We start from the raw sequence: 23,166 nt of genomic DNA, 5'->3' as shown, positions 1-23,166 counted from the left end.
GATTTTTCTCATCGGGAAGCGGGGCTTGCTTTATTTTCCTCCCTCCTTAACAATTTATAGTTCTCATTTCATGGCAGGCCAGGCAAGGAGAAGGAGGGAAGGAATAAAGAGAACTTCTGGCTTGCTTCGCTCTGAACTTTTAACAGAGGGGTAATGCTGTCGCGAGGGGGGGATGTTCTATTTGTAGCAGCCCAGGGACCAATTCCCCCGATGCGCTGGGAGACGCGTCAGGATGTTAAACAGATGCATTCTGTATGTGTGCCAAGGCTGGGGAACTAGAGACTTCATGTCTTCGTACCTTCAGTATCAAGAATTTTCTCCTTCATATTTTATAACCCCGTTCAAAGTCGGGATGAGTTCTCTCTCGTGTTAAAGAATAGAAGATCACAATTAGGGCTACCCTGTTTTGACAAGCCTCAGATTCTAAAAAGGTGTCTCCATCCAATCGGGCAGATGTTTTAAAAATTATTTTTAACCTAAGCGTATACAAAATCCGTAGGCGGCAAACACCATCTTCGATGGGGCATCCTCCCTTGGCGTTCTCACCGCTCCGGGGAACGACTCCTTACCTGCATCACCTGAAAATGAGGAACATGTGCTTTCTTCTCCCCTTTAAGAAGGGCAGTTTGATTTGCATGTAATAAAACACGTGATTTGACGCAGGTTTCATGGGATAAAATGTACAGCAGGGGTCCCCGAACCTGCTGGGCTTGCGGGCACTTTTGGCATTTTGAGAACAGGTGGCCGGTGCAACCTCAAAAAGGCTGCCGTGCGGGCAGGGCCAACCTCAAAATGTTGGGAGGATCTAAGCCTATGATGGAGGCAGCTGATTCCAAATTCCGGGTATCCGGTTGGAACTTGGCAACGTATTACTCTGGCTATGTAAGCTGCATGCTACATTATAATAGAAGTGGAGGAACATATATCAGAAGGCAAAGGAAACTGATGAAGTGTGACTATGAAACGGGAAGATTGCCTCCAGAAGACCGTATTTTGCTGAAATCATTTGCTCACGCTTGTGATTGAGCTATATGCCTATGAACTGAGTTCTGCTGAATTCAAGTCACTTCAGCTACACTAAGCTGACTTTATGGGGAATTGTTCTGTAACTTTAGGATATTCATTGTATAAAGTAAAGGTCCCCTGTGCAAGCACTGGGTCATTCCTGACCCATGGGGCGACATCACATCCCGACGTTTTCTAGGCAGACTTTGTTTGTGGGGTGGTTTGCCAGTGCCTTCCCGTCATCTTCATTCATTGTATAGCAGATCATCATTCATTCATTGTTTAACAGATAGTTATTTAGGATCATAGCTGATATTAGTCTATGTGTTTATTGTATGATTGTTGTACGTATTGGTTGGATATATTACATTTTGGCATGCATCCATCATGATTTTGTGAATGTTATTTCATGAGCTTGGTTCATCTACGTGAATTATATTTGTGATTCCAAATGACTCCCTACAGACACAAACGGTGCATCCCGGCCTCTTTATTTACTTAGGTTATACTCACCTTCCCCCCAACGGGAACCCAGAGCAACTTATGTCATCCTCCTCTCTGCCATTTTCTCCTGCGGTAGATGGGGCTGAGGGTGTGTGACTCGCCCAAGCTCATCCAGCAAGTTTCTGTGGCTGGGGGGGGGGGGATTCAAATAGGGTTGCCAACACTGGGTTCAGGAATACCTGGAGATTTGAGGGTGGAGCCTGAGAGAGTGGGTATAGGGAGGTGAGGGATATAATGCCATGCAGCCCCCCAACCAAAGCAGCCATTTTGTCCAGAAGTGGAAGAAATGTTTTAAGTAAGTAAGTAAGTGATTTATGTAGTCTGGAGATTGGCTGTAGTTCCGGGAGATCTCCGGTCCCTACCTGGAGGTTGGCAACCCTAGATTGAAACCCGAGTTTCCTAGTTTAACACTCCGGCCCAGGGGTGTCAAACATAAGGTCCGAGGGGTGGATCCATAGGGTTGCCAACCTCCAGGTATCAGCAGGAGATCTCCTGCTATTACAACCGATCTCCAGCCGATAGAGACCAGTTCCCCTGGAGAAAATGGCCGCTTTGGCAATTGGACTCTATGGCACTGAAGTCCCTCCCCTCCCCCAAACTCTGCCCTCCTCATGTTGTGAAGAGGGACCTGGCAACCCAACAGATCTGGCCCCTTGAGCGCTCTTATCCGGCCCGCGAGCCAGCTGTGGCAGCCCCCCCGCCACTCTCAATCTGGGCTGGCGAGACATGGCCCAGCCCAGCCCAAGTGACATTTATGTCATATCCGGCCCTCGTAACAACTGAGTTCGACACCCCTGCTCTAACCTCTACCCTACGCACGCTATGAAACAAGATCACCCATTGAAGTGGTAGCATTGAGCATATAATAAGTTGGAGAGAGGTATTTGGGTCATGAGAAAATGTGGATTTTCCAATCATTTATTTCCCCCAAGAACCCACCCACCCAAATAAGCTCTCACAGCCCTCTAGTTTATCAAGCATCAATCACAACAGTGGAAAAAGGCTTCAGTTGGCAAAGTTTGTTATCAGACCGGATTTCCCTTCTAACCTAACCACAAGTGTCAAATACAGGTGGAAGGATCCTCCCATGAGAGTGTAGAATACTTAGGGTATCAACTCAAATGGCTATTAAACTTTTCAAACAATGTTCCAATTACACAAAAAGAATACTCTGGTTCTCTTCCTCCCTATTAAAGATTTGACCAGATGGAGAATTCTCTCTCTCTCCCTCCTGAGCAGGTTGTATTTAATTAAAAATGATTTTCCTTTTAATCCTACCCCTGACATTTTATCTATCATCCAGATGTTACCTCCGATCATTTCAGCATAGGATCATCGGGATTAAAAAAAAAAAAACTCACTTCTATTCTCGGAAGGAAACGAGAAACTAGTGTTACAACCGACCAAATTAAGATACAGGAAGAGATGTTGGGGGGGTTGACCTCCTTGGAGTTATACAGTCGTGGACTTTATAGGTCATCCTGCCCCACAGGCTAACCTGAGGGGCGGGAAGGAAATCGGTACTTTCATTCTCCCAAAGTTATTGCCCAGAACCAAGAATCCGGCACCTTAGATTCGAACAAGATTTTCGAGGCATAGGCTTTGGAGAATCAAAGGTCGTATCTGACGAAGGGAGCTTTGGCGCACGAAAGCTTATACACCGAAAATGTTGTTCGTCTCCAAGGTGCTGCTGGACTTGAATCTAGCAGGACTCATCCAGTGTCTCTGAGCAGGTGCCAAGTGCTCCCAGCCAGCGTGGTATAATGGTTAAAAGTAATCTGGAGAACCGGGTTTGATTCCCCACTCCTCCACATGAGCGGCGGACTCTAATCTGGTGAACCAGGTTCGTTTCCCCACTGAAGCCAGCTGGGTGACCTTGGGCTAGTCACAGTTCTCTCTGAACTCTTTCAGCCCCAACTACTTCACAAGGTGTCTGTTGTGGGGAGGGGAAGTAAAGGAGATTGTAAGCTGATTCTCCTTAAAAGGTAGAGAAAGTCAGCATATAAAATCCAGCTCTTCTTCTTCCCCCCTCGCTGAGTAAATCATGCAACTTGACTCAGAGGATAAGCTTCCCAGGCAGTCCAGAAGCCGAATTTCTCTCTTTAAAACAAAGTTAGCTAACATTTTAGCTCCGCAACATGTCCTTTGAGCTTCATGCGATGGCGGTGGGAGACAGGAGATTTAATGAGGGGGGAAAACACCAGAGTCTGGCCCGGCATCCTCAGCAGAAGGCAGAGCTGAAACAAGGCGCTGAGCTGGAGGTGGCCTGATCTTTAGAAAGGTAACGATTTTAGTATTATTTTTAGTTAACGTCGCGTGCGTGCCTGCGCTAATTAACCTCAAGTGAAATGAGAAAGAACAATCCCCGCACAGATTATTTTTTCATTTCAACATATGTTCTTAAAATGTCAAGCAGTTCCTTTCTGCAAAGTCAAGAGTTGAACCACGTTTCTAAGATTTCGCAAAGTAGAAAGTTTTGTTTTTGTTTGGATTTTTTTTTTAAAGAGGCCCAGATTCAAGTCTTACATGACCTCTTCTTAAAACATATTTGCCATGTTGGTAGGTTTTGTTTTTGAACCCTGACGACTCCGTGTTTTCCCCCTCTGTTGCCCTAGAAAGAGTAAAGGACTGAAAAAAGGAAACGGGATCCCTACAGATGGACACAGGGGTTATTTCTTTCCCAGGGCCCCATGGGATGAACAAAACAGAGCTTCACACAACCAGAGGAGACTGCAGAGGATTCACGGTCAGGGAATGCGGTTTTGCAGACAATAGCACTATGCATACACAACATTCCCCAATACAAAAACGAAGAGGCATGATCCAGTTCATGAGAAGGAAGCTCTATATACTGAAGCCACTACTGGTACCCCACCAGAATCAATGGCTCAGCCTTATAGGATCAGTACCATAGGCACTGTCCTGTGAGTAATTAGGATTCTCTTTGTGATCTTACAGCTCCGAACTTTCAATTGCTCTTCAGAACACCCCTGATGTGAAAATACGAAGGTATCTTCTCCAGAGAAGAAGTGTTGGTTTTTATACGCTGACTTACTCTACCACTTAAGGAAGAATCAAACTGGCTTACAATCACCTTCCTTCCCCCTCCCCACGACAGACACCCTGAGAGGTAGGTGGGGCTGAAAGTGTGTGACTAGCCCAAGGTCACCCAGCTGGCTTCATGTGGAGGAGTGGGGAAACAAATCCAGTTCACCAGATTAGCTTCCCCTGTTCCTGTGGAAGAGTGGGGAATCAAACTCGGTTCTCCAGATCAGAGCTCACCACTCCAAACCACCGCTCTTAACCACTACACCACATAGGCTCTCCCAGAGGTGAACATAATTTAAATTTCTTACCAGCGTAAGATAGAGGGTACCATTTCAGCTACTTCCTTATTAGAAATCTGCGCAAACCTGTACGGATTTACTGTTGTTCCTGATCTTGTAGCCACACAGAAGACTGAAAACTCAGGACAAAATCCAGAGAAAATGGCACAGTGCAAATGTGGTACATGGGGTGGGGTGGTTTTGAGTGAGGGTGCTTGGAAAAGCTGCCATGGATAGAAACCTAGAGCTGTAAGGTACCCCAAGGGTCATCTAGTCCAACCCCCTGCACAATGCCAGATGATTCCACCCAAACCAATAAAAGTACTCATGCCCTATTGAACCAAGAGCAGCATACTAAAACTCTGTGGCTGTAATCTTTGGAAGGATATGGGCCAGATCCGCGCACACCTCACCTTTCCCCACTGAATACCACAGAAGTTGCTTTTGGAAACTCAGGGGACTTGAGAAAATTTCTTGCACAGGTGTGCGGATGGGTATCCATGGAAGGAGAGATCCCTCATTAAGCCCCACTGTTTGCATTCTCTTGTGAACAAACACACCTCATTGTGGGACAGAATGGTTAACGTTTCTACCAAAAACGAAGATGACTTCCCCTCCCCTTTCCTGGCTTTGTTAAAAACAAAAACTCGGGGATCCCTTCTATTCAGAGGTAAACATGGAAGGGAACACTCTCCTCTCTCTGTCCTCACTCCGGTTTCAAACTAGGCCAACAGCTTTGTTAGCTGTACATTAATCCCAAACACCATGGGCTTCTCGTCTATGTATCTGTGGAGCCGCAGATCCAGAGGACCTAACGCAGGACACTTTATTCTGTCCTCTTTGTGCAGAGGCCAGATCTAAATTTCTCGCAGTGTTTCTAAAGGGCCAAAACCTTTTTTTCAGATCCAGAGAAGCTGCTCTTTTCTCCTCTCAGACACCGATCCAGTTATTTCCTATAAAGTGTAACTTTTTGCCTTAGCAGCCAAGAAAATCTGGGCTAAAGCTGTATCAGGGTGTTTAATGCATTTAATTACTAGCTTTTTTGTGTGGAGAAGACACAACAAATTTTAACATTACAAACCGTGAAATATCCACAGGTTGCCACATTTATCCGTGGGGTTTGGCACATCCCTAGGTACAGTAGAACTGTGAAATGAGAGCATGTTGGCCCTCTGAACTCTCCATAAGCATTTTTGGGGCTGGGCTGCAGGAAACGATCCAAGGACGTTGCTTTCTTTAAGCCTCTCCTCTTTCTCTCGCATCCCGCATCAGCCACCAGCCTAAGCCATAGGCAGGTCATAGTATGCTGCGTATCTGCCAGTCACGTGATGGTAAATCTGCAAAGGGGAGGACAAGGAGAGAAGTTCACCGGGGCAGTTACAGAAAAGCAGAAATCAAACAAGTGTAACAAAGCTGGCACGTTAAGGATAGGTTAACAGGAAGGCAGGTGCATATTTATAATTACTCCCGTTCATTAAAATGAAGTGTGCCATCCAAAATTCCCTAAAACCATTCCTTAGGGAAAGAAATACCGGATGAGCTCGTCCTAGCCAGCATGCCTTGGATTTTATTACTTGTCATGTTTGCCTGTCCCTCTTCCTCTTCCTCCCTTGCGGCAGCTGACCTGGGTCATATTTTATGCTTGCAACAGACCTACGAGGTAGGCTGAGAGCGATCCTGCGGGGCTTACTAGGGAACGGAACCCAGCCTTGTCCACAGACCTAGCCATCACTATCCCTTTTTAAACTCCACCCTTCCCGTAAAGAGCTCAGGAAGTATGGTTCTTCCTGTCCCGTTTTAACCTCACAACCACCCTGAGAGGTAGGCGGGGCTGAGAATGACTGACCCAAGGTCACCCATCAAGGTTCATGGCGGAGTGGGGATTTGAGAGCCTAGTCTCTAACCACTATATTACACACTTTTTAATCTGGTGGTCTTCACAATCTCCAAGATGACTAAGCATGTATTCCTGACTGTGCAGCCCCTATGCTGGGGTCCCCAACATGGTGCCTGTAGGCGCGATTGTGCTACTAGCACCTTTTGTGGAGCCAGATAGGGCTTTTGCCCAGCAAGCCGCCTGATTGACTACTGGAGACTAGACAGGCTGTGCAGATTTTTTAAAATGTTGCTCCGGCAGCAGCTGCCACTACAGCAGAAGGATCAGCATTGTGTTACTGAAGTTAAGCTGTGACGATCATTTTGTGTCTGGCTCTGCCTCCTGCGGGAGCCATTTTGTGGCAGCCATTTTGTCGCTGCGCCCACCACGCTGTGCCAGAATTCCAAATGTGCCCGCGCAATCTAAAATGTGTCCTATGCCGATCTTCAACAGCAGGGCTGTTCCATGTAGTCAATCTCGCCATACCAGGTTCAATTCATGGCATCTCCATTTAACAGCCCCGTGGCGCAGAGTGGTAAGTTGCAGTACTGCAGTCAAAAGCTCTGCTCATGACCTGAGTTCAATCCCTACGGAAGTCGGTTTCAGGTAGCCGGCTCAAGGTTGACTCAACCTTCCATCCTTCCAAGGTCAGTAAAATGAGTACCCAGCTTGCTGGGGGGTAAAGTGTAGATGACTAGGGTAGGCAATGGCAAAGCAACCCATAAACATAGTCTGCATTAGTAAACGGCGGGATGTGACATCACCCCATGGGTCAGGAATGACCCGGTGCTTGCACAGGGGACTACCTTTTTACAACTTAAGAAGACTCTTGACAGCAGGGAAATACCTCTCTCTGCTCAATGAGTATGAATCCAGGAAATTACACATGAACATATGAAGCTGCCTTATACTGACTCAGACCCTTGGTCCATCAAAGTCAGTATTGTCTACTCAGAGCGGCAGCGGCTCTCCAGGGTCTCAGGCAGGGGTCTTTCACATCACCTACTTGCCTAGTCCCTTTAACTGGAGATGCTGGGGATTGAACCTGGGACCATCTGCATGCCAAGCAAATGCTCTACCACTGAGCCACAGCCCCTCCCCTATATCACAGCCCCTATATCACACCACTAGTCCACCTAAGCTCCATATTGTCTACTCTGACTTGCAGCAGCTCTCTTGGCCCTCAGACAAAAGAAGACCCTTCCCAATTCCTGCAGGTCTTTTAACTAGAGAGGAACCTGGATCCTTCTGCATAGAATCATAGAGTTGGAAGGGACCACCAGGGTCATCTAGTCCAACCCCCTGCCCAATGCAGGAAATTAACAACCACCTCCCCCACACACACCCCCAGTGACCCCAACCCTCCCCCCACCATGCAGGATCCCACAATCAAAGCACTCCCGACAGATGGCCATCTAGCCTCTGCTTAAAGACCTCCAAAGACGGAGACTCCACCACCCTCCGAGGCAGAGCATTCCACCATCGAACAGCCCTCACCATCAGGAAGTTCTTCCCAATGTTTAGGTGGAATCGCTTTTCTATTAGTTTAAACCCATTACTCTGTGCCCTAGTCTCTGGAGCAACAGAGAACAAGCTAGTTCCCTCATCAACATGACATCCCTTCAAATATTTAAACATGGCTATCATGTCTCCCCTCAACCTTCTCTTCTTCAGACTAAACAAACCCAACTCCGTAAGTCTCTCCTCATAGGGCATGGATTCCAGACCTTTGACCATTCTGGTTGCCCTCCTCCGGACACGCTCCAACTTGTCAACATCCTTCTTAAATTGTGGAGCCCAAAACTGGACACAGTATTCCAAGTGAGGTCTGACCAATGCAGAATACAGTGGTAGTATTACCTCCCTTGATTTAGACACAATACTCCTAATGATGTAGCACCTGTTCCCAGAGATGCGGCAACTTCAGACACCGGGGACTGAACCTGAACTTCCCAAATACAGCACCCGTTCTCCACTGCTCAACCAAGGCTCCTTCCCACAAATAACTGCTGTTTGGACCAACCGTAGCTTCACATGTCCCATTGTGCTAAAAAAAAAAAATGAGCATAGGGTCTGGGGACTATACAAGAACCCTGTATCACCAAGGCAGATCTCATATGTAAAGGGTTGGTTTGGTAACCAATAACGAAAAGTTGGCCCCGCTATTTAATCCACAAGGCAATTAAAAACAAATACAAAACTCACCTGTCTCTCAATATCGGCCAGCAGAGTACTGGCGCCCAGGCGGAAGAGTTCTGGCTTCAGCCACTCGTCTCCCAGTTCTTCCTTGATCAGTGAGAGCCAGATAAGGGCATCTTTGGCAGTACGGATTCCTCCTGCCGGCTTAAAGCCAACCTTGATATTGAGAAGAAGAAGAAAAAACACATCAAATAAAGATGCGACTTGGGGCCACAGGAAGCCGGGATATAGCGATCTGTACAGAATTGTTGTGAGGATAAAACGGAGGAGAGAAGAGCGATTTAAGCGGCTTTGGGTCCCCTTTGGGGAGAAAGGTGGGGTGTAAATGAAGTGAATGAAGGAAATAAACATATAAATAAAACGATTCAGGCTGGGCCCAAAACGATGAAGTGCAGGTTATATCTTGTGTGTGTGTCTTTGTGTGTGGCTCCTTATTAGCTGGAGAAGAAGATGTTGAGGGGGGACAGGATTGCTCTCTTTAAGCATTTGAAGGGCTGTCACTTAAAGGAGGGCAGGGAGCTGTTCCCGTTGGCAGAAGAGGATAGGGTTCACAAAAATGGGTTGAAATTGTGGGCAGAAATGCGTGTGTGTGTGTGTGTGTAAAGTGCCGTCAAGTCGCAGCCAACTTATGGCGACCCCTTTGGGGGTTTTCATGGCAAGAGACTAACAGAGGTGGTTTGCCAGTGCCTTCCTCTGCACAGCAACCCTGGTATTCCTTGGTGGTCTCCCATCCAAATACTAACCAGGGCTGACCCTGCTTAGCTTCTGAGATCTGACGAGATCAGGCTAGCCTGGGCCATCCAGGTCAGGGCAGAAAGGTACCGGCTGGATATTAGGAAAACGTTTTTTACAGTAGGAGTAGTTCAGCAGTGGAATGGCTGCCTGTGGAGGTGGTGAACTCCCCCTCACTGGCAGTCTTTAAGCAGACGCTGGACAAGCACTTGTCAGGGATGCTCTAAGCTGATCCTGAATTGAGCAGGGGGTTGGACTAGATGGACTGTATGGGCCCCTTTCAACTCTATGAGTCTATGAGTCTATGATCCATTTAATTTCTAGGGTTCCTCTGATAATCTACTTATACTATCCACAACTTCTCGGAGTGGACAACAACACTTAAAAATGCCGTGTTGTAGCTTTGATTCACTGAGTCATGAGCAAACGTCTGCTTTTGGACCTGAACGTTGCTGCCTCCCCGTTTCTGCTGTGGCCCCCTGTGCCTCCCAAAAAGCAGGTCCTGGAAACCTGGGCAGCAGGATGGGGGGAGGGAGGAAGGGAAGAGAACCTCGAGACCAGGGTGGAATTCGCGCGTGGGGGGAGGGTTAAGTGGGAAGAGGGAACAGAGATTCGCATAAGACCTGAAACAGCCACTTGCAAAAGTGGCGTGTGGACCAACACAATGAAAAGCAAATTTCTGGGTCAAAAGAAGAAGGGGGAAAGTTAAAAGGAAAAGAAAAATGGGTATAAACATTACATGATGCTCAGAACTCCAACTCAGGCAAGTATAGAGCTTTCCCATAGGCAGGGGAGAGGACCTCTTATTTTTCCTAACTGCAGAACCTTGTAAAGGAGGAGGAGGAAGAAGAGTTGGTTTTTATATGCCGGCTTTCTCTACCACTTCAGGAAGAATCAAACTGCCTTACAATCACCTTCCCTTCCCCTCCCCACAACAGACACCCTGTGAGGTAGGTGGAGCTGAGAGAGCTCTAAGAGAGCTGTGACTAGCCCAAGGTCACCCAGCTAGCTTCATGTGGGGAAACCAACCCGGCTCACCAGATTAGCGTCTGCCGCTCATGTGGAGGAGCAGGGAATCAAACCCAATTCTCCGTATTAGAGTCCACTGCTCCAAACCACTGCTCTTAACCACTATACCACGCTGGGTGACTTTTGGGAGAGAGCTTCAGAACATTCTATAAATAGTAGCACGTCCCCTTGGATCTTGGCCACCCTTCCTTTTTTGCTTAAAAATTTGCATCCCCCCCACAGAAGAAATTTCATTTATTTTCACCCATTTTCGCCCATGACTAGCCTTTCTCCATTTCCATCTCCTGACTTCCCAAAGCGTCCACCTGACTGCCAAAACACGCCATTTATAAATAAAACGTTTCATTGAAGAGCTATATAAAGTCTGGGTACTTTCCCCCTGCTGTTTCGCCGCATTTCATTATTTTGTTTAATAAGTTCATCTCCTTGAGAATTTTCTTGTCACCTTATATTATTAAAAGTAATAAGTTTTGCTGGACTGGGGATTTCCCAGCAGAAAAACCAATTTGTGTGTGTCCTTCAATAATGACAGGAAAAGATTATTTCCCATTATGCCACGTACTTTTTTTTTCCATATCGCCAACCTCCGCTTATCATTCAATAAATGTTACCCTGCAACCTGCGTCTGTCCTCGGGAGAAGTTTAATTTCTACATTAACCTGTTTTTACTAGCCAACGCCTTGCTAGGAAGCATCTGTGCCGCAGCCAAATTGGTTTGTTAAGAAAGCCATTTAGAAATCTCGCATTGGTGATAAACTTGTCTTCGTTTAATAAAAACGATATGAACTCAGTTTACATCTGTTTTTTTAAAAAACTTCTGAGACTGTGCACATGCATGCACATACTTTCTGTTAATAGCACTTTTAAAAAGTTAACATGGAAGATAAATGGCAACTATTTTTTGATAGGTATATATAAAATAGAGAGGGCTGACCATATGATATGATCATCAGGTTTTTGATAGTATATTTCTGACTAATAGTTAAACTTTTCTAACATGAAATAATAGAATTAACTATCAGTTATCAGTTGAGGATTATAGTAATAATAGTTTTGTAGCGAATTTTTATGAAGTATAGAATAGAAAGGAGGTTAAAAGGGGCTTGAGTTAGAAATTATATATTCTGGGGTTATATTCTGGGGTAGATAAGCAGAAGGGTCATGCTGGGCAGATATAAATATAACACAAACTTTCCCTATTTCTATTCCCATATTCTTTTTTTGTACCCCTTAAAAAAAATGTCTTCCAAGCATCTTTAGGTGCCGCATGTTTTCTGAAGCATCTGAGAGTCTTGAAACCTTCAGCTCTCCGAGGCAAAATGAGAGGAATGGACACAACCAAGAAGATGAAGAACAAGACCTGTCAAGGCAACAGCTTTTATGAAACCAGGAAGAATTTGCCCTGGTCAGAGTACCAGTTCACCCAGAAGTCTGTGCACTAGCTTTAGGATGTCTCGTTCTTAAGAACATAAGAAAAGCCATGCGGGATCAGACCAAGGCCCATCAAGTCCAGCAGTCTGTTCACACAGTGGCCAACCAGGTGCCTCTAGGAAGGCCACAAAGACGACTGCAGCAGCATTGTCCTGCCTGTGTTCCACAGCACCTAATGAAATAGGCATGCTCATAAGAACATAAGAAAAGCCATGCTGGATCAAGACCGAAGCCCATCAAGTCCAAATGATTTGGAAGAGTGCAATTCTGCTTAGGACGGCACCGCAAATCATATCGTCCTGGTTAGGCAGCAAGAGAGAGAACCAGTTTGTTATCTCACCCAATATGGGTTTCACAGAAAAAACTGGTGTTTTCCAGACCAAGAAGTCTTCAAAATGTAGTTTACTATGAAGTCCAGAGCAGGTGAAAAGACAAACTGTATTTTGTTCTCTTGCCTACAAACCTGGATTTCAAGTACCGCCCTAAACAGTTCGCCCTGTCAAGCCTACCTATTTTAGACTTAGAAGGGTATAATCTCCTTAGGAAGGCATTGTTGGGATGCTGGTTGTAGGCAAGCCACATTTGGTAATATCATCTGATTCACGTTTTTGTTCCAAACCAGGAAGACTTTCAGTCTCCATGCCATACATGGGGGGAGGGGGGCGCAAGGTTCGATCATAATATCTGATGCCTGAGGAGCTCATCTTGCTGAGTCCGAGAGCCTCTAGCTTGTGACAATGTTGTTATGGGGAGGGGAACTATTTCACATATTTCCACCAGCGTGGTGTAGTGGTTAAGAGTGGTGGACTCTAATCTGATGAACCGGGTTGGTTTCCCCACTCCTCCACATGAAGCCAGCTGGGTGACCTTGGGCTAGTCACCGTTCTCTCTGAACTCTCTCAGCCCCACCTACCTCACAGGGTGTCTGTTGTGGGGAGGGGGAGGGAAGGTGATTGTAAGCCGGTTTGAGTCTTCCTTAAGTGGTAGAGTAAGTCGGCATGTAAAACCAACTCTTCTTCTTCTGCAACTGGATTGTAATTACCTCCAGTATGAGACCTTTTAAACCATGCGATGATAAAGTGAGGCTCTCAATCAAAAACTCTCCCACGTTACAAAAACCTTCATTTTTCTCTTTAGAGTCCACTGCCCAATATGAGAGTGTGGATGTATATCATTTTGCCACACAAAATCATATCAATTATATTATGTCTAATGTGGGTCTCTGACCTGAAGCAGCTGAAATAGCTTGCTAGTAACATCACATTATTTGCTAAATGCAGTTTGACCTTCTTCAGAGTAAACAACAGTATCTGTCAACCAGTGTTTGTATGAAGCTTTCTTCCGTCTTAAATAAGAGAACCGCTTAGCCAATCCAAGCAAATTTGCTTGCTGCAGGATTACTTTTGTTTTCTCAGCTCTGCATGAAAAAGCCTGGTAAAGGATGTAGGAATTTGGTTGACGGCTACTCCGCTTCTCAGAAGGAGTGTGCTTTATGCATCAAGAACGTAAGAAAAGCCATACTGGATCAGACCAAGGCCCATCAAGTCCAGCAGTCTGTTCACACAGTGGCCAACCAGGTGCCTCTAGGAATCCCACAAACAAGAAGACTGCAGCAGCACCATCCTGCCTGTGTTCCACAGCACTTAATAGGCATGCTCCTCTGATCCCGGAGAGAATAGGTATGCATCATGAGTAGTATTCATTTTGTCTAGTAGGCATGGATAGCCCTCTCCTCCATGAACATGTCCACTCCCCTCTTAAAGCCTTCCAAATTGGCAGCCATCACCACATTCTGGGGCAGGGAGTTCCACAATTTACACATTTACAACTGAAGACAGTGGACTTTGTACGATGTAACTCTACTTAGAACTGTCTTGTTAGGGTCTGCTAACAGTGTGGAAATATGGACCAACTCTTTAATTTTAAGGTCCAACTTAGAGAGCTGATGGACGGTGCTTGTAACTCTTTTTGACTTCTGCTAAAAAAAAAAAGCCAATGCTTGCTTCAATCTTCAAGCTCCAAGATGAGGCCAGTATAGTATAGCAACCGGAGTACTGGAGTCTGAAAGGGAAGACTCGGTTTGAACACATGTTCAGCCCTGAAGCTCAGTTGGTGATCTTGGGGAAGTTACCCTCCCTGCTGACCTCTGTCATAGGATGAAGATAAAATGGAGGAGGGCATGCATGCACCCAAAGATGCTTGAAAGACAGTTGGGTTAAAATGCAACAAACGAACTATTCACTGGATACAGCAAATGTCATCTGATGACTCCTTACCTCCCTTCCTAAGGAGGGAGTGTTGTACTCAAATTACCTTGTAGCCGGTTCTCCAGAAGAAATCTCTGATGGCCCTCACCATCACAAGCCCTACTGGGATGGTAGCATTAACTGCTTCTTTTCCTGTAGAGGTCTTAATGAAATCGGAACCTTGGAGGAAATAAAAATGGGGTTGAGGAGAGAGTCACCAAAGTTATTTATTACTGGCTTAAGCATTGTTCGTTACATGAATTTAGTTATTAATTATAACACAGGCAGTGCAACCGCTAAGTGTGATGGTGTATGAAACACTGTCTCCCTCAACTTCCCCACACCCCAGCCAGCAGCTGTGGGGATGATGGAAGCCCGGCAAAATTAGATTCCTCCCTCATCGTCTGCTAAACAGCAAACAGTGCAATCCTTTGCAGTTACTCCAGTCTACACCCATTGAAATGAATGGGCTCAGACTGGAGTAACTTTCTAGGATTTAACCGACAATTTCGTAAGAGACTCTGAAGATTGAGGGACACGAAAAAACGCACTCCACAAACTTCGATGTCACAACTCTAGGGTCAGGCTCCTTGAAGTTTCCCCCCTGGAATCTGATCCGTAGTGCCTTCCCACTAGGAGATTTTTCCAAGTTGTTCTGGCAACCGCAATGGCTAGAAACATCTGCATTATTGTGCTTGGGCCAAAAGCTGTAAATGACTGGGTCCAGAAGCAAATAGGTGTTCACAAGGATTATCTGAGTTTGGCCAAAAGCAAAGCTTTTGGGCTGCTGATGTTGAACACATGAAGCTGCCTTATACTGAATCAGACCCTTGGTCCATCAAGTCAGTATTGTCTACTCAGACCGGCAGCAGCTCTCCAGGGTCTCAGGCAGGGGTCTTTCCCATCACCTACTTGCCTAGTCCCTTTAACTGGAGATGCCGGGGATTGAACATGGGACCTTCTGCATGCCAAGCAGCTGCTCTACCACTAAGCCACAGCCCTTCCTCTAAATATGAACAAATGCTGTTGCAAAATGTATTCAGCTGAATCACATCATTGGTCCCTCAAGGTCAGTGTTGTCTACTCTGACTGATGACAGATCTCCATGGTCTCAGGCAGAGGCCTTCCACATACCCTACTGCCTAGTCCTTTTAACGGGGGATGAGAGGGATTGAACCTGGGACATTTTACAAGCCAGGCAGCTGCTCTACCACTGAGCCAGACCCTCATATGTTAAACGAGATGGGGTATAAAACTAGGGTTGCCAGCTCCTGACTCTGCTTACCAGCTTCATTTCCATCTGCTACAGGAAAGCAGCAGCTCTTTCCTGGAACAGGTGATGAAAAGATGGGCAAAGGCGCCACTGGGGCAGGAAACTCCATAACTGCTTATTCTTTCATAGTGTAGTGGTTAAGAGTGGTGGACTCTAATCTGGTGAGCCGAGTTGGTTTCTCCACTCCTACACATGAAGCCAGCTGGGTGGCCTTGGGCTTGACATAGTTCTCTCTGAACTCTCTCAGCCCCACCTACCTCACAAGGGGTCAGTTGTGGGGAGAGGAAGGGAAGGAGATTGTAAGCCGTTTTGATTCTCTTTAAAAAAGGTAGAGGAAGTCGGAATAAAAAACCAACTCTTCTTCTTCTTTCATTACCTCCAAGATCTGATAATCTCTGGGTCGGGATCTGGCAACCCTCTTCAACTTCCCTCTTTAAGCTTTATTTATTTATTTGATTTATATACCACCCCTCCCTGGCAATGCTGGGCTTGGGGCAGCTCACAGCATATTACACAATTTAAAAACGTACAATTCCAGTTAAAATTCTTCAATATCTTTAAAATTCCAATAGCTCCCTTAATCATTCCAGTGGCGGGTGCCAGTCGAGTAGAGATAAGATCTTAGCTGGGGACGAATCGAGATTAGAAGAAGAGAAGAAAAGTTGGTTTTTATATGCCGACTTTCTCTACCATTTAAGAGAGACTCAAACCGGCTTACAATCACCTTTTCTTCCCCTCCCCACAACAGACACCCTGGGAGGTAGGTGGGGCTGAGAGAGCTGTGACTAGCCCAAGGTCACCCAGCTGGCTTCATGTGTAGGACTGGGGAGACAAACCCAGTTCACCAGATTAGCCTCTGCCGCTCATGTGGAGGAGTGGGGAATCGAACCCGGTTCTCCAGATCAGAGTCCACCGCTCCAAACCGCCGCTCTTAACCACTAAACCATGCTGGCTCTCCAGGTTAGGAATAGGCATGATGACTAATATAACTAGGAAGACAGGGTAGGAAAAGGGAAGTGGAGGGGGAGGGCAAGAGAAAGGAGGCCAACTAAGATGGAAAACCTTCGCTGCCCTCAACCATAGGCCTGGTGGAACATCTCAGCTTTCTGGCCAAAGTTTCTTCCCCGTATTTTAAAAAAAGCCAATTCAAAACTTTACCACACCAACTTCTACATTGGTGTTTTTCATTTAATTGCAGAGTTTAAGCCCTTTAGCATAATAGTCTTTCTACCCAACACCCCCCCCACCCCCCTAAAGACACACACACATCTCTTCAGGATAAGGTAAGTCAAAGCTTTCATAAGTCTGGTAATTAGAAATCTCTATGGTACAGTTTCATTAAAAACTTTCATTAAACAACATCTGCCCTTGTATAGGGTCTCCTAATCAATTTGGTCAAACAGAAGGGTTTCTAATCGGCTGTTGATAAAAATAGAAGATGAAATTTTAATTCTAATAGATTAACCGCAAACTCCAGATAGTCTTCAAAATCCATCTCGCTCTATTCTCCAGTGGATTTAACGACTATTCAGCTACTCATTACTAAATAGAACAAGATGAACATTTTCCAGTTCATTAAAGAAATGTACTATGTATTTTTGCATTGTCCTCATGATTCGTTACAGGGAGTCTTAATTACAAGATAATGGATAATGGTTATTAAACGCAGGCTCCAGTAATGAAGCTCTATTCATTTGCGAGCCTCGGAGACTTGCAAAGAGGGGAAAATAAAATTACTAGCTTCAAAAGATTAACGGATCAAATTATTATTCAATTTTGAAAATCTCATTCAGACTTTGCAGAAACAAGAAAGGTCTTTTAAAAAATATATACATATATACATTAGTATTAGGGCTATAGTGATGCACTTATTTTTAAAATAAAACAATATCTTAAGACTATTAGCAGAATAATCAGCTTGAGATGTGATTATCAAACATTCAGCCAATTTAGCGGCATCTTCTAACAATGAAAACAATACATTTTTTATTTCATGAACAAATTCTATTTGTGATACGAATGAGAGCTTTGCTTGCAGGATTCCAGAAAGGACACAGAAGATCTATGCTGCCACAGAGCATTACAATATCAAGGTATTATTAACATTTTATATCCCCGCTAATGAAAACGGGGTCTTACGTGCACATACAAAAACCAACCACCGCTTCAAAATAGAGGCCGTTAAGCATAATTCATGCTAGCCTCATAAATAAGGGGATATTGGATTTATTACTCATCTAGTTAGTACTTGGTGGGGGATTTTTGTGTGTGTGTGTGTTTTTAAGGTGGAAGGAAGGCAACATGGTATAGCCCAATCTCATCAAATCTCAGAAGCTAAGCAGGGTTGGTACTTGGATGAGAGACCAAGGAAGATTCTACACACAAAAACAAAATGATGCTTAGCCCTAAGAGGATACATTGCAATCATTCCCGGGTCACAGTAAAAGTGGTGGAAAGAGTCGTCAAGTTGTAACTTATGGTGACTCAGTAGAGTTTTCAAGGCAAGAGACAAACAGAGGTGGTTTTTGTTGGGAGTGAAGGATTTTGCAGGGCCTCTTAGACATGGGGGGGGCGGCTTGACTAGAGAGTCAGAGAGATAAAGGAGTCAAGGCACTGGGCATCCTTTCTCTAAGGCTCTGAAAGTATCCCATTGATGTGTAGATTGCTATTCATGTTCATGGAGGAGAAGGGTATTCATGGCTACTAGTTAAAATGGATACTAGTCATGATATATACCTATTCTCTCCAGGATCAGAGGAGCATGCCGAATATATTAGGTGCTGTGGAACACAGGCAGGATGGTGCTGCTGCAGTCGTCTTGTTTGGGGGCTTCCTAGAGGCACCTGGTTGGCGACTGTGTGAACAGACTGCTGGACTTGATGGACCTGGGTCTGATCCAGCAGGGCTTTTCTTATGTTTTTATGTTCTTATTCTCAGGAAACTTCCTTTCTTCCTCCTTTTTTCGCACCTCACCTCGCACACACGAACTCTTCTCCATCTTGCAACCATGAGGGCAGGACGCGGGTCCTGTATCTCCCTCCATCTTAGTTAGACCAGATTAGGAAACTATATTGACTCTATCCTATCCAGAAATGGAGTTCCTATAACAAATGAAGCATATTAGTTTGAATAAATTTAAAAAAGCTCCGAGTATTTTTGTTTCTGGCACACACACACACAGAGGCTAGATGGGCTTTGCTAAGCACAATAGCCTTGGAGAACTCTGCTGAATTATCAGATGATAATATGAAAAATCTAAAAGTGTTGCCGTTGCCTACCTCTTTGTAGCAACCCTGGACTTCCTTGGTGGTCTCCCATCCAAGTACTAACAAGAGCCAACCCTGCTTAGTTTCTGAGATCTGACAAGATCAGGCTGGGTCATTCAGGTCAAGGGCCCAGTAAAAGACCAAACACAAAAACGATATTGGTGTCAATCAGTTTCCACTTGTCTCTTCCAAATGTACAAAATGGAGAAACCAAAGGGGAAAGAATCCAGGTAAAACTATTTCAGGCAGCCATTTTTAGGTTCTTGCACTGAAAATTGTGTCTAAGACAATTCCACAATCTGGAATTAGATAATGCTTTGGGGGAGAGTTTCCTGGGGGGGACGACATTCAGGGGGTAAAGACAGATGATGCATTCAACATGTTTCTATAGCAAAACCAAAGAGATGCCAATCTTAGAAAAACCACCGTGATTCAGAAGTAACAATCTTAAGTGGCACAGATCTAGCCACAGGATGTGGGTATGAACATTTCTTACTCTAATGTCCTTCAGCTCAAATGCAGGCAAAAACCTCTTGCATTTGTAAACGCAGCCATTTACATGATTAAAACTGGAGAGCGGTATTCAGCTAGCTCTACCGAAGAGCAATATTATGGTCCCATTATTAAGCAGTAAAGAATAATAAGCTGCACGGCAATCAGAGAGTAATCACAATCTTTGCGTTTCAAAGTGCTGTAAACACCCTGGGGACGTGATTATCTCCTGATAACCCCAGACTGCTTAAAGTTGCTTTAGTCTTAATAAAGAGTAAGGGCACAGTCTGCAATTTAAAATAATGCAGAACGATCTGGTTGACGCATAAGCTTTTTGTGCCACAATTTCCATTCCCAGTCTTTCAAACCCCCTCGTGAAAGTCCAGATTGGACTGCCCAGAGAGGGAGCGTTAATCAAGAGCCACACACGTCCCGCCCCCCACCCTTGAGCAGAAGGCTGTAATAACCCATCTCTATTCTGCCGGGCCAAGACTAACAACGGTCTCATTCATACAAATGCTGGAGCTGTACGGAAACTGCTTCTCTATGGGCATGTCCCACTCCAGGGACCTCTATAGTAGCCTTTGGCAACCAAAGGCTCAAGACAAATTTGGTGGTTAAGAAGAGAAGAAGAGTTGGTTTTTATATGCCGACTTTCTCTACCACTTAAGGAGGAATCAAACCGCCTTACAATCACCTTCCCTTCCCCTCCCCACAACAGACACCCTGGGAGGTAGGTGGGGCTGGGAGAGTGTGACTGGTCCAAGGTCACCCAGCTGGCTTCGTGCGTAGGAGTGGGGACACAAATCCAGTTCAGCAGATTAGCCGTCGCCGCTCATGTGGAGGAGTGGGGAACCAAACCCGGTTCTCCAGATCAGAGTCCACCGCTCCAAACCACTACACCCCTATTAAGCACCCATTTCCAACACAAGGGAAACAAAGGGGTGTGGCACCAAAATCTGTGGCTAAAACAGAACCAACAACAGATTTATTTGAAAGCACCCGGGCCTTTGTGAAGCGGGCACTTTGACAGTACCATTTGGTGTTGTTTGGACGGAACTCTTACTTTCTGTTTGTATTTTTTCTCTGGGTTTCTAGTGGTTTTATACTGTGTTGTTATCTGCCTTGGGTTCCAGGCATTATGGACAAAAGATGGGTGCATATATATATTTATGTTTAAATGTTTCGCCTGGAAAGGAGACGACTGAGAGGTGATATGATACCCATCTCCAAGTACTTGAAGGGCTGTCATATAGAGGAGGGTGCCGAGTTGTTTTCCGTCGCCCCAGAAGGCCGGACAAGAACAAACAGGTTGAAATTAAATCAAGAGTTTTTGGCTAAACATTAGGAAGAACTTTCTGACAGAGCAGTTCCTCAGTGGAACAGGCTTCCTCGGGAGGTGGTGACCTCTCCTTCTTTGGAGAGTGGCCCCTGGTTGGCCACTGTGGGAACACACTTGCTGGACCTGATGGGCCTCTGTCTGATCCAGCATGGCCTTTCTTATGTTCTTTAGTTCACCAAAAATATAAATCTTCCCGTCATGGAAGCAAATTAGGCAACACCCCCTTCCTTACTCCACACGGCAGTCCACCCCATAGATCTCTGTGTAACATGATTACATTAATTCCCTACCAAGAAAAGCCTGAAGCCACCGTGGAATGAATTTAAGAGAATGGATCCGCCAAAGAAACTGCATTTCTGATAAAGCTTTATAAATGCACATGATTAATTATTTTTTTTATCTAAATTTGTTTTAGAACAAAGTCTTAAGTCAGGCCCGTCTTCCCAAATTATTTGTTGCACTTATCCTCGGCTCTTCCTTTTAGAAAGCGCCGTGTGGGTCGCATGAAGCTCCCAGGGGTCTCCCGCCCAGTCGTGGGAGAGGGTCCATCTCTCTGCTGCTCTTCAGGACATTTGCTGCCCCTCGCCGCTGTAAATCAAGTTCCAGCTACTCGGTTTAACTTTCGTGCTTTCCAGTGAGCTGTTAACTAATTTTATTAATAAAAGCCTATTGTCTAACCAAACTTGCCGGAAAGTTGCTGAAACAAGAAGGGGTGGGGGGAGAGAGAATGAGCTGCTTGAAATGGATTTGGAAAATATATTACATGGAACAAAGCAAGCTGGAAAATTAGGCTCTTTTATCAGGATTTGAAAGTGCTATGAATTTTAAACATAACTTTTTTTTGTAAAAAAAGCCAGATATAAAACACAACCAAGATCATCACACTTCAATGTCAACTGGAGTGTGTTTTTCAATAGTTTCTGATAAAAGCACTTTTCATTCCAGCAGAAGTACATGCCTCGAAGAAAGGCAGACGTTATTTTCGCGTTGAAACGGGCAGGCTTTAAGTATACATGCATGCACAGGGTCTGAGCCCCCAAAGCCTGAACCAACAGTTCTTGTCTTGGAACAAGAGATCATACTTATAACTGTTAAGCAGATTGATGCGTGAACTTGTATGGTTTTTATTTCTATAGCATCATCATGCATGCTTTCCACAGTAACACACACACAAAACAGAGAGGTTCCTGCCCAAAAGTTCTTATAAGACCTCTTTCACAGTGGGGGGAAACAGCAGAGAGAAAAGGGGAAAGGGAACCAATGTGGACAAATATACAGTTGTGCAAACTTGGGGAGGGGCTGGGGCTCAGTGGTAGAGCATCAGCTCGGCATGCAGAAGGTCCCAGGTTCAATCCCTGGCATCTCCAGTTAAAAGGGACTAGGCAAGTAGGTGATGTGGAAGACGATGTGCCTGAGACCCTGGAGAGCCGCTGCCGGTCTGAGCAGACGCTGATGGACCAAGGGTCTGATTCAGTATAAGGCAGCTTCATGTGTGTTCATTTCAGTCCTGAGCAAGGGTGATGGAGTGAAGCTTCACAGAAGAGGCGTCTTACAAACAGGGAATTTTAGCCTGATCTCAAGGAGTGAGATTTTTCTTTTCAAACAATGCATTTACTCAACCTGGAATATTTTTAAGCCAGACTCTGACGCTTCTGTATTCTGTAAGGCACTCAGCAAACTGCAGGCAGACACATATGCAGAGTAGTAGAAGAAACGGCTTGAGTAAAGAATGAGACCTGCTTCGCTTGCCCCTTTTCATATTACGACTGTAAGATGCTGCCAAACGGCAGGTCTTATCACGGGGCCCATCCGTCTCTCATTCTCTTCTGACTGTGTTCAGTTTTGGGCACCGCAATTTAAGAAGGATGTAGACAAGCTGGAACGTGTCCAGAGGGAGGGCAACAAAGACGGTGAGGGGTCTGGAGACCAAGTCCTATGAGGAAAGGTTGAAGGAGCTGGGTATGTTTAGCCTGCAGAGGAGAAGACTGAGAGGTGATATGGCAACCATCTTCAAGTACTTGAAGGGCTGTCATATAGAGTTTCGAGATTGAAGGTCGGCCAGAAGAAAGGAGGTATACCATTCCTCCAATCTTCCTGGGATTTTTGGGAGGATAGTTTTTTTTTAAGAAAACTGAATCAGGTAACGAAAAGCATCCCTGAACAGAGCCTGATTTTAGAACATACACTCAACTGCATCAAGTAATCCACTCACATCACTGAGGTACCCGGCATACGCTGGTAGCGATCCTCTGTTCTGTAGCACCTCTTCCCTTTTTCTTTCCCTGTTCTTGTGTCGATGAGAAACCTGTTCAAAACTTCCCCTAATTCAAAATGCAGCTCTCATTTGTATCTCTCTGCACCCCCTCCCCCCAAAAATAAGAGATTCAACTGACTCATTCTGGGCAAGCGTGATTCCGAAAAATAAATGAAACTTATTTAACAGCC

The 23,166-nt window shown here is 45.2% G+C and overlaps 1 protein-coding gene across 1 annotated transcript in view; it reads right to left on the bottom strand.

Moving 5' to 3' along the window:
- Nucleotides 1–6,082: 6,082 nt before the first annotated feature.
- Nucleotides 6,083–23,166, bottom strand: part of DERA (deoxyribose-phosphate aldolase) — a 56,019-nt gene continuing 38,935 nt past the window's right edge. Inside the window, exons 7-9 of the mRNA XM_056846975.1 lie at nt 14,416–14,528; nt 8,917–9,066; nt 6,083–6,172 (exon numbers count right to left, since the gene is read on the bottom strand). Coding sequence (XP_056702953.1) covers nt 6,116–6,172; nt 8,917–9,066; nt 14,416–14,528 — 320 coding nt within the window. The 3' untranslated portion in view covers nt 6,083–6,115. The remainder of the gene's footprint in view (nt 6,173–8,916; nt 9,067–14,415; nt 14,529–23,166) is intronic.

The sequence above is a fragment of the Euleptes europaea genome, chromosome 3, assembly GCF_029931775.1.
Source record: "Euleptes europaea isolate rEulEur1 chromosome 3, rEulEur1.hap1, whole genome shotgun sequence".
In the NCBI taxonomy this organism is placed as follows: domain Eukaryota; kingdom Metazoa; phylum Chordata; class Lepidosauria; order Squamata; family Sphaerodactylidae; genus Euleptes; species Euleptes europaea.
Note: the sequence above shows the minus strand (reverse complement) of the source record. Positions and strands in the feature narration are given on the sequence as shown.